Below are 15449 nucleotides of genomic sequence, written 5' to 3' on the forward strand. Positions count from 1 at the left end.
AAAATCTTGGTCAGCATAGAGATGTGTTTATGCATTTCTTACCATCCATATAGGTCAGTGTTGTGAGGAGGGGTGCATCTGGGGAAATATAGGTCGTGTATTGCAGATCCTCCATCAAAGGCGGTGTCAGCTGACCAGCAGCAAGTGATGTCATCATGGTTGAGGAAGAAGGATTTGGGCTGATGTATTTCTTTTGACGAGCTCGACAGTTCTGAAACCAAACCTGGATGGAGGGAGAATTGATTTATAACTGCATGTACATTTACATGTTTCAGTGCACTGATAGATAAAATATGAGTGGCTTATCTTATAGAGTCTAATTACAGGACTTTGCTCGGAGTCCTACAGCTTCACCATACAAAACTATCATTCTTTCTCTTTTGTGAGAATTTATCCTGACCCATTTGCTTTAGTCAAATTCTTAATCAGAATTTTTGAAAAAAAAAAAAATAGTGTTCACTAGTGCACTCTCCTAGAGGCAGTAACAGCTGCTTTACCTGAATAACCCTGCGGCTGAGACCAGTCCTCTCTGCCAGTTTCTGGAGAGTCTGGGCATCTGGGTTGTTGTCTTTAGCAAACTGAGTTTGCATTACCTACACAGGTAGAAATGATAGAGGGGAACATGTTTACATGGTTGACATTTTAGTCAAGATTGATAATGTTATAATACTTTAGTAGAGATGACTGCACTGAGAGTGCTCGGTCTGTGTTCAAATATAATGTATTAACTGCCACTGACACTAGAGGGCAGAAACAAACATCAAAACACATCCAAACCACAGTAACCCAACAGTAGTGCTGAGTGTTTCTCCAGGGAAAAGTGTTCATTGGCTATTAGAAATGTACATAACATTACTTATCCGATTGTTTAATTATCACACTGCAGGTGAAATTAGTTGGCCTTATACTTTTGTGTAAGTCAATCAAACTGACTACATTCAGAAGGAAAAATGTCCCAGCCACACACACACACACACAGAGTGGTTGGCAGTACCTGTAACTGGTCAACAGTGAAGCTGGTCCTAGCCCTCTTAGCAGGTCTGGGCATGGTACTGGACTCATCTTTGTTTGTCACCTCTTCCTCTACTTTTGGTTGCTCTTTAAGACAAGACATAGGGCATGTTACAAGGATCTAGGGTTGCAACGGTAGTAGATTTTCATGGTATGACAACCATCTCAGAATCACAGTATTACACAATTATTATTATCAGTTACAATGACCCTTAATGGAATGAATACAGAAGGATTTTTTTGGCTGAACAAATCCTTTATTATATTTTCACAAAATATTATGTCCTGACAAAGCTTGAAACTTTTTTATTTTATTTTTTTAAATATGTATAAAAAGTCTCCCTTTTGAAAATTAAATAAAAAGATGTACACATGCAGGTGAGATTCTCTGTCCTGTTGCATCCCCACCCCACCCCCCCAATACCGTAGATAAGCAAATGTACATGGTGTGATAACCGTCAATTTTCATACCATGGTATACCGTGAAACCAATATACTGCTGCAACCCTTCAAGGATCATTTGTCATTTTGAAATATAGGCCCTGTTTCAGATGAGGTCCTCCTGTGGGAATCCTCCAAGTCTGAACTGTAGTGACATCAAAGATGCATACCTGTAGAAAGGCAGCTTTGTTTTAAGATCAGGTTGTATTGTTCTCCAATATGTGTGTGTTGGCATTTTTTCCATACACTTTGTGATATTGAGTGGCAATGGGAAGAGTTTACTAGCTCACTACTGAACTGGAGACTACTGCCATACTGCATTGCTGTGTTTACAGTCTTTCATGTCATCATCATGATGGTCATGGTGAGCAGAAGGTGGAGATGGCTTTGTTAGATGTGTATTACTGAAAAGGAGGTGATGACTGAATCTTTCATCAACTTCTTGTTGTCTTCACTATGAACAATCTCCACCGCCATCAGAAATTTGGAGAACACAAGCGGCCAAAGCTGACCAATCACTGTGTACTGTAGTTATATTATCACAGAGCAACACTTCAGTTACAATGTAGTTACTGTGGCAATAAGCGTGAGCGGGCTGTTTACCATGTTAATGTATTTTGTATGTATCATGTTTTTTTGTTTCTTCATATTTATATTGTTTCTTTAGGTGAGAAATGTTTAGGCTATGGCTTAAGCAATCTTTTCTTCAAATCCCCATATTCATTATAGAGGGTTTACTGATAAAAGTCATGATTCAAATGACTGTAAAACTGGTGAAATGACTTTCTGGGGAAGACCTGTTCTGATTAGGAGAGACAGCATTCATCCCACTTTGGATGGAACCACTCTCATATCTAGAAATCTAACCAAGTTTATTAGTGGACCAAAACCATGACAACTTAGAGTTGAGACCAGGAGGTAGAGTTATATTCCTACATGCTTCTCTGCGCTTCCAGAGCAGTTACCCACCCAAAACCCAGCACAATGCAAATACCACTTAGAATTTTAAAATAGTAATAATGTAATGGTAATATTGATAATAATAATAATAATAATAATAATAATAATAATAATAACAGAGCCAATAACAACCACAACAACAACTGTAGTAGCAGTTGTCGAGCAGGAACACAGGGGCAGCAGGTGGCCCACAACCACAGATCCAGTCTCTGCAGCTCCGGAGGTAGAAATATCTGCAGAAAGTGACAGAAGCAGGAAACAAGAAAGCACAAAACTACAGGAGAGAGAAGATGTTGAGTTAGTAACATGCAGTAATGGGATAAAAATGCATACAGACTGAGAGAGGAACGAGGTGCATCATGTGAGGTCTCTCAGCAGTCTAGGCCTATAGCAGCATAACTAAGGGATGGTTCAGGACTCACCCAAGGCCAGCACTAACTACAGTGCATCTGGAAAGTATTCACAGCGCTTCACTTTTTCCACATTTTGTTATGAGACAGCCTTATTCCAAAATGGATTAAATTCATTATGTTCCTCAAAATTCTAAAAACAATACCCCATAATGACAATGTGAAAGAAGTTTGTTTGAAATCTTTGCAAATTTATTCCAAATAAAAAACGGGAAAAAGAAAAAAAAATTACATACATAAGTACACAGCCTTTGCTCAATATGTTATTAAAGCACCGTTGGCACCAATTACAGCCTCAAGTCTTTTTGAGTATGATGCTACAAGCTTGGCACACCTATTTTTGGGCAGTTTCTCCCATTCTTCTTCGCAGGACCTCTCAAGCTACATCAGGTTGGATTGGGAGCGTCAGTGTACAGCCATTTTCAGATCTCTCCAGAGATGTTCAATCGGGTTCAAGTCTGGGCTCTGGCTGGGCCACTCAAGGACATTCACCGAGTTGTCCCGTAGCCACTCCTTTGTTATCTTAGCTGTGTGCTTAGGGTTGTTGTCCTGTTGGAAGATGAACCTTCGCCCCAGTCTGAGGTCCAGAGCGCTCTGGAGTAGGTTTTCATCAAGGATGTCTCTGTACATTGCTGCATTCATCTTTCCCTCGATCTTGACTAGTCTCCCAGTTCCTGCCAATGAAAAACATCCCCACAGCATGATGCTAACACCACCATGCTTTACTGTAGGGATGGTATTGGCCAGGCAATGAGCGGTGCCTGGTTTCCTCCAGACATGACGCTTGCCATCCAGGCCAAAGAGTTCAATCTTTGGTCTGTTTCATCAGACCAGAGAATTTTGTCTCTCATGGTCTGAGAATCCTTCAGGTGCCTTTTGGCAAACTCCAGGCGAGCTGTCATGTGCTTTTTACTGGAGGAGTGGCTTCTGTCTGGCCATACAGGCCTGATTAGTGGAGTGCTGCAGAGATGATTGTTCATCTGGAAGGTTCTCCTCTCTCCATAGAAAAATGCTAGAGCTCTGTCAGGGTGACCATCAGGTTCTTAGTCACCTCCCTGACTAATGCCCTTCTCCCCCTGATCGCTCAGTTTGGCCGGGCGGCCAGCTCTAGGAAGAGTCGTGGTGGTTCCAAACTTCTTCCATTTACGGATGATGGAGACCACTGTGCTCATTGGGACCTTCAATGCTGCAGAATTTTTTCTGTAACCTTCCCCAGATCTGTGTATCGATACAATCCTGACTCGGTGGTCTACAGACAATTCCTTGGACTTCATTGCTTGGTTTGTGCTCTGACATGCACTGTTAACTGTGGGACCTTATATAAACAGGTGTGTGCCTTTCCAAATCATGTCCAATCAACTGAATTTACCACAGGTGGACTCCAAGTTGTAGAAACATCTCAAGTATGATCAGTGGAAACAAGATGCACCTGAGCTAAATTTTGAGTGCCATGGCAAAGGCTGTGAATACTTACATGTGATTTTTAATACATTTTTTAGATTAAAGATTTCAAACAAACTATTTTCACGTTGTCATTATGGGGTATTGTTTGTAGAATTTTGAGGAAAATAATTAATTAATCCATTTTGGAATAAGGCTGTAACACAACAAAATGTGGAAAAAGTGAAGTGAATACTTTCCGGATGCACTGTATAAGCTTTATCAAAGAGGAAAGACTTAAGCCTACTCTTAAATGTGGAGATTGTGTCTGCCTCCCGAACCCAAACTAGGATCTGATTCCACAAGAGAGAAGTTTGATAACTGAAGGCTCTGGCTCCCATTCTACTTTTGGAGACTCTAGGAACCACAAGTAACCCTGTATTCTGGGAGCACAGTGTTCTAGTCAGATAATATGGTACTATGAGCTTCTTAAGATGGTGCCTGACCATTAAAAGCTTTGTAGTTGAGGAGAAGGATTTTAAAAATTCTATTCCCGGATTTTACAGGGAGCCAGTGCAGAGAAGCTAATATTGGAGAAATATGATCTCTTTTCCTAGTTCTTGTCAGTACATGTGCTGCAGCATTCTGGATCAACTGGAGAGTCTTAAGGGGCTTTTTCAGGCAGCCTGATAATAAGGAATGGCAGTAGTCCAACCTAGAAGTAACAAATGCATGGACTAGCTTTTCGGCATAATTTTGAGACAGGATGTGCCTGATTTTTGCAATGTTACGTAGGTGAAAGAAGGCAGTCCTTGAAGTTTGTTTCATGTGGGAGTTAAAGGATAAATCCTGATCAAAGATAACTCCGAGGTTCCTTACAGTGGTGCTGGAGGCCAGGGCAATGCAATCTAGAGCAACTATATCTTTAGATAACGTGTCTCGGAGATTTTTGGGGCCAAGTACAAACTTCAGTTTTGTCTGAGTTTAACATCAGAAAATTGCAGGTCATCCAGGTTGAGAAATCAGGTTGAGAGATCCTTGAGAAAGCAGTCACCAATCAGTTGTGTAACTTTTTAAATAACAATATTTTATTTGAGGATTTTCAGTCAGGATTTAGAGTGCATCATAGCACAGAGACAGCACTGGTGAAAATTACAAATTACCTTTTAATTGCATCAGCAAAGGATTTGTCTTGTTAGACCTTAGTGCTGCATTCAACACCATTGACCATATCCTATTACAGAGACTGGAACATTTAATTGGCATTAAAGGAATGGCACTAAACTGGTTTAAATTCTATTTATCAGATCAATCTCAGTTTGTTAACGATGAATCCTCCAAGCACGCCAAAGTTAGTGACGAAGTTCTGCAAGGTTCTGTGTTTGGACCAATTCTATTCACCTTATAAATGCTTCCTTTAGGCAATATTATTAGGAAACACTCCATAAACTTTCATTGTTGTGCGGAAGATACCCAAATATATCTAATCGATCAAGCCAGATGAAACAAACCAGTAAATTAAACTTCAAGTATGCCTTAAGGACATAAAAACCCAGATGACCTGCAATTTTTTGATGTTACACTCAAACAAAACTGAAGTTATTGTATTTGCCCACGAACACTTCTGAGACACATTAGCTAAAGATATAGTTACTCTAGATGGCATTGCCCTGGCCTCCAGCACCACCGTCTGAGTTATCTTTGATCAGGATATTTTCTTTAACTCACACATAAAACAAACTTCAAGGATTGCATTTTTCCACCTACATAACATTACAAAAATCAGGCACATCCTGTCTCAAAACGATGCAGTAAAACCAGTCTATGCATTTGTTACTTCGAGGCTGGATTATTGCAATTCCTTACTATCAGGCTGTCCAAATAAGTCCCTTAAGACTCTCAAGTTGAACCAGAATGCTGTTTCACGTTTACTGACAAGAACTAGGAAAAGATTATATATATTTCTCCAATATTAGCTTCTCTGCACTGGCTTCCAGAATACAATTTAAAATCCTTCTCCTCACTTACACAGCTCTTAATGGTCAGGAACCATCATATCTTAATAACGTTATTACTCCACTCCCAGAATACAGGGTTACTTGTGGTTCGTAGAGTTTCCAAAAGTAGAATGGGAGCCAGAGTCTTCAGCTATCAAGCTCCTCTCCTGTGGAATCAGGTCCCAGGTTGGGTTCAGGAGGCAAACACCATCTCCACATTTAAGAGTAATGTTATGTGCCAAGCAGGGTTTGTTTGTTTTCTTTCCTGCTTTGTCTCTCCCTCCCCTCCCTGTGTCTTCTTCTGTGACCTATCCAGGTGCTAACGAGATTGGCTTGCATCTGTGCCATCCAGCCTTGCTGCGTATTGGGCAAACGAATCTGAAGCTGGCCAATCGTTATGCCAAGCCAGCTAAAAAAGAAGCCTGCCAGAAGAGTTCAGCGGCAGACTCTTCTATGCTGTTTATGTGACTGGATTGTGTATGAGCAAACTTGGAAAAATTATAAAGAAAGGTATATGGAAAGAGGTTGGATGATAGCTAGCTAAGTTTGGGGTACCCTGCACATTTTTTCCACTCACATAGTTCAGTCTGTCTAGAAACACTAGGTTTAGTGGTTGGTGCGACCTCTAAGTTTTGTTTTGTTCTTGTTGTAGATAAGATAGTTCAGCTTTTTTGTTTCTAGAGGTAGGTTAGTTAAGACTGGTTTTGTTGTATTGTTTTCACCTCATTTTGACTGCCACAACCTACCCTGTCCAGTCACCCATACCCATATGTTCATGTTATTTTATTGAAAATAAACCATCCCTTAGTTATGGTGCTACAGGCCTAGACTACCGGTGGACTTCCCATGATCTTCCCACCTTTCTCCTTCTCCATCTGTATGCATTTTTATCCCATTACTGCATGTTACTAACTCAACATCTTGTCTCTCCCGTAGTTTTGGGCTTTCTCGTCTCTCTCCTGTCGCTTTCAGCAGGTATTTCTACCTCCGGAGCTGCAGAGTCTAGATCTATGATCGCAAGGCACCTACTGCCCCCATGTTCCTGCTCCACAATTGCTACTACAATTAATAATAAATTATTTATTAAAAAAAGTATTATTATTAATAATAATAATAATAATAATACCACTACCATTATATTAAAATTCTGTCTGAAGTTTTTCCTTGCCACTGTCGCCAAGTGCTTGTTCTTGGTGGAATTGTTGTCGATAAATAATATCATGCTCTATTTGAAAAGTGCAATGAGAACTTCTGTTATAAATAAAAACATTTAATTTATAAATAAGTTTAACTGAAAATTATTGTAGTGCATTTAAATGATGCAGACACTAAATTACTGGAAAAGGGTTTCTTTAGATTCAATGTGTCATTTGCGTTGATTTAAACTAACAATTAGTAATACTTGTGTCTAATTAAAATGTATTCGACAAATAAATATTTTGATATACTTTGACATGAGGCTATTACAAACACTGATGGAAGCAGTAGGGTTTTTTTGTCATGATTCTCCTAATTAGTTTATTCACTAAAGACAGCATTGCTAATCCACTTAGTTATAAATAACTCGTACCTTGGCACATGCCTTGAGTATTTGGTATCAAAAATCTAAAATGCTACCTGCAAGTAACCACAGTATCATACAGTGGGTTAACAAGGTCTGTTCAATATTACTATATACACCCAAGTGTGAATGTGAACACTTTTTTCTTACTTCACCTCAAATTCTTACCATTTAGTCTTCTGTTGTATTGATTTTATAGTAAATTTGCTGACTTTTGTTTGCAATTATTCAACCTGACCCTTGTTATCCATCAATTTCTCCTGTCATCCAGCCCATCCATATACTCACCATTTTCCTTAGCATGCTTGATATTCTCCATCATAATGTCATAGTGTGTCCGGCAGAAAACCCTGTTCTCTAGTAGTCCACATTCCTCACCAGTGGCCAGCTGGCGCTTACAAGATGTGCAGGAGAAACAGGCCAGGTGGAAGGTGCTGCCTCGGGCCCGACGCACCCAGTCACTAGAATGGATGTTACGGCCACAACGAGCACAGCGGGTCCCATACCTCCTGAAGAAAGATGTGAGACAGGAGGAGAGGTGTAGTGTGAGGAGGAATAGTCACTTAAGTTTAGTAAATAGTAAAGTAAGAGACTCAATGTTATAAGTGAATCCCAAATCTTACTTAGCTAATATATATATATATATATATATATATATATATATATATATATATATATATATATATATATATATATATATATATATATATATACACACACACACACACACAAAGAAAACTTTGGATTTTTTTAAATGGAAAATATATCAACTCTTAAGGGAAAGGTGAAAATAAATTTGATTTTTAAAAATCTAACAATAAAATTACAAACTTACAATAAACAATCATGTCAAAAATAATAAATATAAATGGACATGATAAATGGTTAATGGCAATTAATTTGCATTGCATTTTTGCCTGCTACATTTTTTTTGCCAATATAGCCATCTTTCTTTTCAGTGACTTGCATTAGCCTTGCATCCATTGAATCTGTCAGTTTCTTTATTTCTCTACAACATATTTTAGCTGAAGCAGACCCTACAGCATATGCAGATACTATTCAAAGATGTTTACTGCTTTCCCTGACAACAGACCTCATGCTTGAGGAGGGCCCACAGGTTTTCAATAGACCAAGGAGGCCAAGTCATCATTTGGTCATCTTAAAAGCCTTTGCTAGCTAGCCAAACAGTGGAGTACTTGGATGCATGTGATGGAGCATTGTCCTGCATAAATATCATGGTCCTCTTGAAGGCTGTAGACTTCCTCCTGTATCACTGCTTTAAGAAGGTGTCTTCCAGAAACTAGCATAATTTTGTGAGTCCATTTTCAGGCCATCTGTAACTTGAAAGGGTCCAACCAGTTCGTCGTTGATAAAGCCAGCCCACACCATTATTCCTCCCCCACCTTGCTGACGCCTGAGTTGAACTAAGTATGTCCTTGAGTGTTCCAGCCAGAGGCCCACCCATCTGGTCCATCAAGAGTCACCCTCATCTCGTCAGGCCATAAAACCTTTGAAAGATCAGTCTTCATGTATTTGCTGGCCCATTTTTGACGCTAATTCAGTGGGGGCAGAGTGATGTAAATGGACTGTACTTGTATAGTGCCTTTCTAGTCTTCCAACTACTCAAAAGCGCTTCACACTACTTATCACATTCACACACTGATGGTTCAAAGAAATTAACTAATCATTCACACACACTAACACACTGAGGGGAGCAATTTGGGGTTTAGTGTCTTGCCCAAGGACACTTCGATGTGGGAAGCTGGGATCAAACCGCCGATGTTCCGATTGGTGGCAACGCTTCTGGGCACGGTGCACCTTGTACTTCTGCAGATTCCAGGAAGGTTGCAATTCATGAAAATGGTAGCACTAGAGGCTAAACGGTTCAGGGAGGCTTCATGCTTAATTCTTAGTAGGACGTTTTTTCTTGCCACTGTTGCCAAATGCTTGCTCATGGTGGGATTTTTTGGGTCTCTGTAAATAATATTATAAAGAGTACGGTCTAGACCTGCTCTATAGGAAAAGTGCAATGAGATAACTTCTGTTATGAATTGGCGCTATGTAAATAAAACTGAATTGAAGTAGCTCTTAGTAGCTAGTTAACTTGCAGATTTTCTTCTCAGTTCGTTTTTTGCGACCATGTTGACTGTCACTGATGCAACATTTAATTGTGCGATGATCCCGCTTTAACAATTTGGCTATTTTCAATCGTTTGGTCTCTTTTTTTGGCCCATTTTACCTGCAGTAAAAAGCTACCTAATAATAATAATAACTACATCAACATAATATAAAAAAAAGGTATGGCTCACTTTAAGCCACACCCTCTTTCAAACAATTCTATCACCTGAAAATGATTCGACCAAATGAATGTTTAAGTTAATATGGTTGAGAGTTTTAACAAAAATGTTCTTGGGAATATTGTTTGTCCAGAATATGGATTTGCCTAATCATCATGCACACACTTTATATGAGATGCTCTGGCCAAGTCACACCCATTTTCCCTTGAACTTGACATTTCCACTAATTACACTAACCTCCATTCTGTGCTGGTGTATAATCAATTAAAACCTCTTACTTCTTCTGTGCTAATTAAAGCGACAGAGATTCTGGGGTTCTCCTGCCAACATTGCCTACATGTGTCAGTATGTGTTGCGTGTGAAGCCATCAACACGTGAACACTCAGCCTGGACTGACCCAGCACAGCATGAGGAGTGGTTGTGTGCCCCTAACATGTAACAGAATCATTAGAATGTGTCTCAAATTAAAGCATGTGTGAGAAGGCTGTATCTGAATGCAGATTTGGATATGAACACACAGTCCTTTATAATAAAAAGGCATCCATTTTAGACCAACAAAATCAATTTTACCCTGGGGATAAAGCTGCAATATTGCCCTTCTTATCCCCTACTCACAGAGACAAAGATAGACAGATGCCTGTGTGGTCGATATGTCATGCTTTTCAATATCCCCTCAGAGCTTATTTTATGTAAAAAGCTGTTCTCGACCTAGACTTTGGCTTTCCATTCAGAGACTTACTGCTTACTTACTAATCCAATTGTTAACTGCTAGTCAAAATAAAAACAAAACCCAAATTAAAGAAATTTTCAAAACAGTCTGCAAAGTACAAAAAAACCCCCAAAACAAACAAACAAACAGGCAGCACTGCTGACAGTATTTCCTAACTTGGGGATGTCCATCAGATTTTGTTAAATGTGCGAAGGCATGCTCGATCCAACGTTCAAATGTCCACAGTTTGTTACATTTAAATTCTTTGAGTGCACAGATTACCCCAATTGTAAAGCAAAAAACAGAGACAAGACTGCAAGATGATCATCTATTGACAATGTTGTTTTCTTCTTGAGTTCCAACATTACATACTGAATTCCCAGGCCCTTATATTCATTTTTTCAGGATGGGACATATTCATAATACATTAAAATATAAGACAAGCATCACAATTAATTAGGCTTGAATTCAGTCATTCAGTGACCTTGCAATTCAGAAAGCACACATGCAGTCCTCATGTTCCCTTATTAACAGAACACAAATATTTTTCTTCCTCTGTTTTGTTCATTGCGTTTCTCATGCAAAAAACATCTCTGCTATACCAATTTTTTCCCCCATGTATCCTTCCCCTTTCAGTCAGACCACATAAAATGCTTATTTTTTGCTTCTGCGTTTACTTTTCCTTATATTATCCAAAGGGTAGATTTTTTTTTTAATTTATAAAAAAAGTTCAATGGAGATACAAGTGTGTTAGGTCTGACTTACCTGAAGTAGTCAAGTTTGCAGAAAACTTGTTTATCCTTGATGTAGCAGCTCACGTGTCGCCCCAGTGATGTCTTACATACACTGCATGAGAGGCAGCGCACGTGCCAGCAGAAGTTGTTCACCTGAGGTGAGGAAAAAAGATTTTAACAAAATATGGCTTACAAGTTTTACACATCCCTCAATAGAATATTTAATACTATCTTTATAACTGAAGACAATAGAGGTTGCTCAAATTCTTGACAATGCATTTACATTACTGGAATGATTTAATAGTAGTTTGAATTTTAGATTATTCATCATAATGTTCTTATGAACTACTTAGCCTACATATGCTATTATGCTTATGTTATCCCAAAGGTTATTTGGTTGATAGAAACACTTATCACCAGGATGTCAAAATAATTTGACTGCAGGTTTTGAGTACTCTGATGCATTAGTGTGAAGTGCAAAATTCAGGTAGCCTATGTCGTCAATTACAGGCATAAATTAAAGTGAAATTGTCAAAATAATTGTTTTGAATCAGATTCATTTAACTTGTTAAGTTAATCTAACAGGCTCAAAAATGTTTACCTTAGTGGGAGCCACAGCCTACATTATTTTTTCGTTTAAGAAGCAAAAATCTTTAAGTAGGCCTAAGGTGGAATAATTACACTTTTAGTACTAGAAACTTAGCAGAAAGAAATGTCTATCTAAATAAAACAAATAAAAGACACTTGGGAAGCTGGAAACATAATGGCCCTTTTTGGGAGTGTGTTTAGTCACAATAATTACGGAGTCAGACTTGTTCTAAATAGGCTTAATTTTGCAGTGTTGTCAGTGACATCTTGCTTTGATTTAGTATGTCAGTCTGACCTTGAGGAGGTATCTGTCAACAATCTCCAGGCCGCAGGAGGTGCATAGGGTTTTCCCCTGCAGGGAGGCCACAGTGGGGACGGAGGAGGAGGAGGACGAGGAGAGGGAGGACGGAGAGTAGCAGTCGTCCTCGAAAATATCATCAGGCCCAGAAGAACCCTGTCAGAAGCAACGGTCTGACAATGTAACAACAGCTTATAAAAAAACTTTAGACTTTCAAAATTCTTATTTCATAAAATGCCTCTATCACAAAATTTAGAGCGTCGTTTTGAGTGTAGGTAGCCTGTCAACGAAAGCAAAGCAAGGGTCCGAATTTTAAAATGTCTAAAAACTAAACCTGCTTTCAAACAAGGCTGTTTGGCCAGCATAATATCTGTTTGGGCAGACGTTTTCTGTAAGAATAAAAAGCTAAATGCTTTACTTTTTGGATTTATTTGGCGGCACTTTAAAATACGCATACAGTCGCGAACTACATTTTATCTTAACGTTTCACATTCTGTCTCGACACTTTACCACACACCTATACGCTGTGAGACTTGACTTGAAAAAAGTTATTAGGTTTATATTGAAAACACCTACTGTGTCAACAAAAACATTTCCTTGTTGTAGCTGAGTGAAAACAGCCTCTGTCGGCCGCCTTTCTCCCTCCGACATGGTGTCAGCGACAAGTCCAGAAAGTAGCCAAGACACAATGACGACCAAGTAGGCTACTGTCCCTTTCATATTTCCATGACAACGGCAGTCATTAGCCACATACTAATACAGGTCACGCAAAACGAAATATTTAAACTTCTTGTAGGGATTCTTGTGCCTTTATTGTAGGCTATTTATGTCGGCATAGGCCCAGTTGTGGACTGTAGCCTAGTGGTCCACATATTCACTTAATTATAGGAGCCTGTAGACAGTTTAACAGCTAGCTACTTTTTGCCACGATAAATAAATAAAAAAAAATATCCATATGTACAATTATCAAATCCTACTTGGGAACATCGGGAGACCTCGTTCACGGCTGAATGTGATTCTGACTAATTGTGTTCAGCCTCGCACGTGCACATGATCACGAGCCATCAGCCGGGAGCAGGTGATATTTATCTCTGGCTATTTCAGTGACGCCCCGGTATGTTCCTCACGTATTAACCTACATTATGCCAAGCTCAGATCACATAGGTTTATCTGGTAATGCTGCATTTTCTAACAATATTTGTAGCAACATGTAATTCTTAATCTAAATGGTGTTTTAGAAATCGAAATAATAGCCTAACCGAAAAGCAAGTTTTTTTAATAAATCACACAACTTCAGTTGGATCACATGCTGACACCCTTCACGTTATTTTTTGGGTTCAGGAGACTGTTGGAATATCTGATTTTTCTTACAATGTTCAGAGAGACTGCTTTTGTTGGATGTTGGGTGGATAATGAATGTATTCATGCTGGTAGGCTACAGCAAGCAAGGCCACGATACAGACTATTACACGTTTTGGATGGGACTCTCATTAAGAGAATATAATGCTTAAACCAATTAATACAGTAAGTATTGGCCCTGTATTCATGATATGACTTTTGTTTTGGCCTCTACAATATGACCTCTCAATGTAATATTTTGCTTGCTTAATACAGTAAAAGCCTAATATTACCATAACCTCGACATTGTTAATGTCACTTTTCTGGTTCAGGCCTACATAGAATCACTACTGTAGGTTGTACTCTGGAGGTTGCAGGCCACCTATAATTTTGGTTATACAATATGTGATAATAGTAATGCGTGAGGGGACAGCAGAAGTTTAAACACTTACACTTAGATTTCCACCTTTATTAGCAGAAAATAATGTACTTCATTGTATCAAACTGCTGCTATTATATCGGATATAGTCCTACATGTTATAGTTATATGATCCTCCAAAATAAAAAATATATATCATAGTGTTGTGAAGTTAATTGTACAATACAATATATGTGACATGAGAAACGGTTTGGGTGTTTCCCAAACTGTAAAATTAATCAAGTTAGGTAAAGCATACCTCCCTTTTTAGTTTAGATATGGTGTGCGAGGATTAATATTAATTAATGAAACCCACAGATTCTAGTAAAAATCTTTTTTATGTTGTAGCTTTGTAAGGTAGAGCTATTTATCTACAATATGTTATCACTCACCACGTTGTTGGAGACCGAGTTAAACATGTTCACGGAGCATCTGCCGGCTCCTCCGGTACATTCGTCCGTTCAGACAGATGTTTTTATTCCACCGCAGCACGAGCTTGTTGTTTATCTTCGTTATTAGTCCACTGTATTCGAGCTTGTCAACCCACCCGCTTCAGCCTTGTGTCTTGCTTTTCTGAGGACTTTGTTCACTCACCACTTGTGAGAGCCACAACTTTTTTCTTGTCATTTTAAGCAGCCCAGCGGACCTCCCACTCCCGCTGCAGCATCAATGAAAATGATTTTTATTTATTTATTTAGGATCAGAGAGTATTCGTTTTTCTTTCTTTTCTTTCTTTATTTCTTTTTCCATTCGTTTTGGAGATGGGGAAATATATGGAGGTTATTGACTCATAAATCAGAAATCAGTCTAATATAATATGAAAGAAACTACTTAATTCAATAAAAAATTTATATATATAGCGCCAATTCTTAACAGAAGTTATCTCATTGCACTTTTCTTATACAGGTCTAGGTACTCTTTATAATATTATTTACAGAGACCCAACAAATCCCACCAGGAGCAAGCATTTGGCGACAGTGGCAAGGAAAAACTTCCTACTAAGAATTAAGCATGAAGCCTCCCTGAACCGTTTAGCCTCTAGTGCTACCATTTTCATGAATTGCAACCATCCATTGCATCATGGGAAGTCTCCCGGCTGTCTAGGCCTATAGCAGCATAACTAAGGGATGATTCAGGACTCACCCAAGCCAGCCTTAACAGGATTTATGTTTATATCATTATATTCTCTAAAGTCCACAAAGACTGCAGTGATTTAAAATGATAAAACCTTATTAAAAACTAAACATTCAAAGATCTTTTCTGTGAGAGGCACTTAGATTCAGTTAGCTCAGTCTGACACTCAGTAT

The 15449-nt window shown here is 38.8% G+C and overlaps 1 protein-coding gene across 2 annotated transcripts in view; it reads right to left on the bottom strand.

Annotated features, from left to right (window-relative positions):
* Positions 1–14747, bottom strand: part of LOC122886490 (LIM/homeobox protein Lhx8-like) — a 16029-nt gene extending 1282 nt beyond the window's left edge. Inside the window, exons 1-7 of one of the 2 annotated variants that reach the window (XM_044218761.1) lie at positions 14535–14747; positions 12384–12542; positions 11532–11653; positions 8049–8269; positions 995–1098; positions 498–593; positions 43–223 (exon numbers count right to left, since the gene is read on the bottom strand). In XM_044218761.1, the coding sequence (XP_044074696.1) occupies positions 43–223; positions 498–593; positions 995–1098; positions 8049–8269; positions 11532–11653; positions 12384–12542; positions 14535–14561 (910 nt within the window). In that variant the 5' untranslated portion in view covers positions 14562–14747. Of the gene's footprint in view, positions 1–42; positions 224–497; positions 594–994; positions 1099–8048; positions 8270–11531; positions 11654–12383; positions 12543–12962; positions 13358–14534 lie in introns of those variants that run through there. The other variant, XM_044218760.1, reaches the window with a different exon arrangement.
* Positions 14748–15449: the final 702 nt, after the last annotated feature.

Source organism: Siniperca chuatsi, linkage group LG13 (genome assembly GCF_020085105.1).
Source record: "Siniperca chuatsi isolate FFG_IHB_CAS linkage group LG13, ASM2008510v1, whole genome shotgun sequence".
Classification (NCBI taxonomy): domain Eukaryota; kingdom Metazoa; phylum Chordata; class Actinopteri; order Centrarchiformes; family Sinipercidae; genus Siniperca; species Siniperca chuatsi.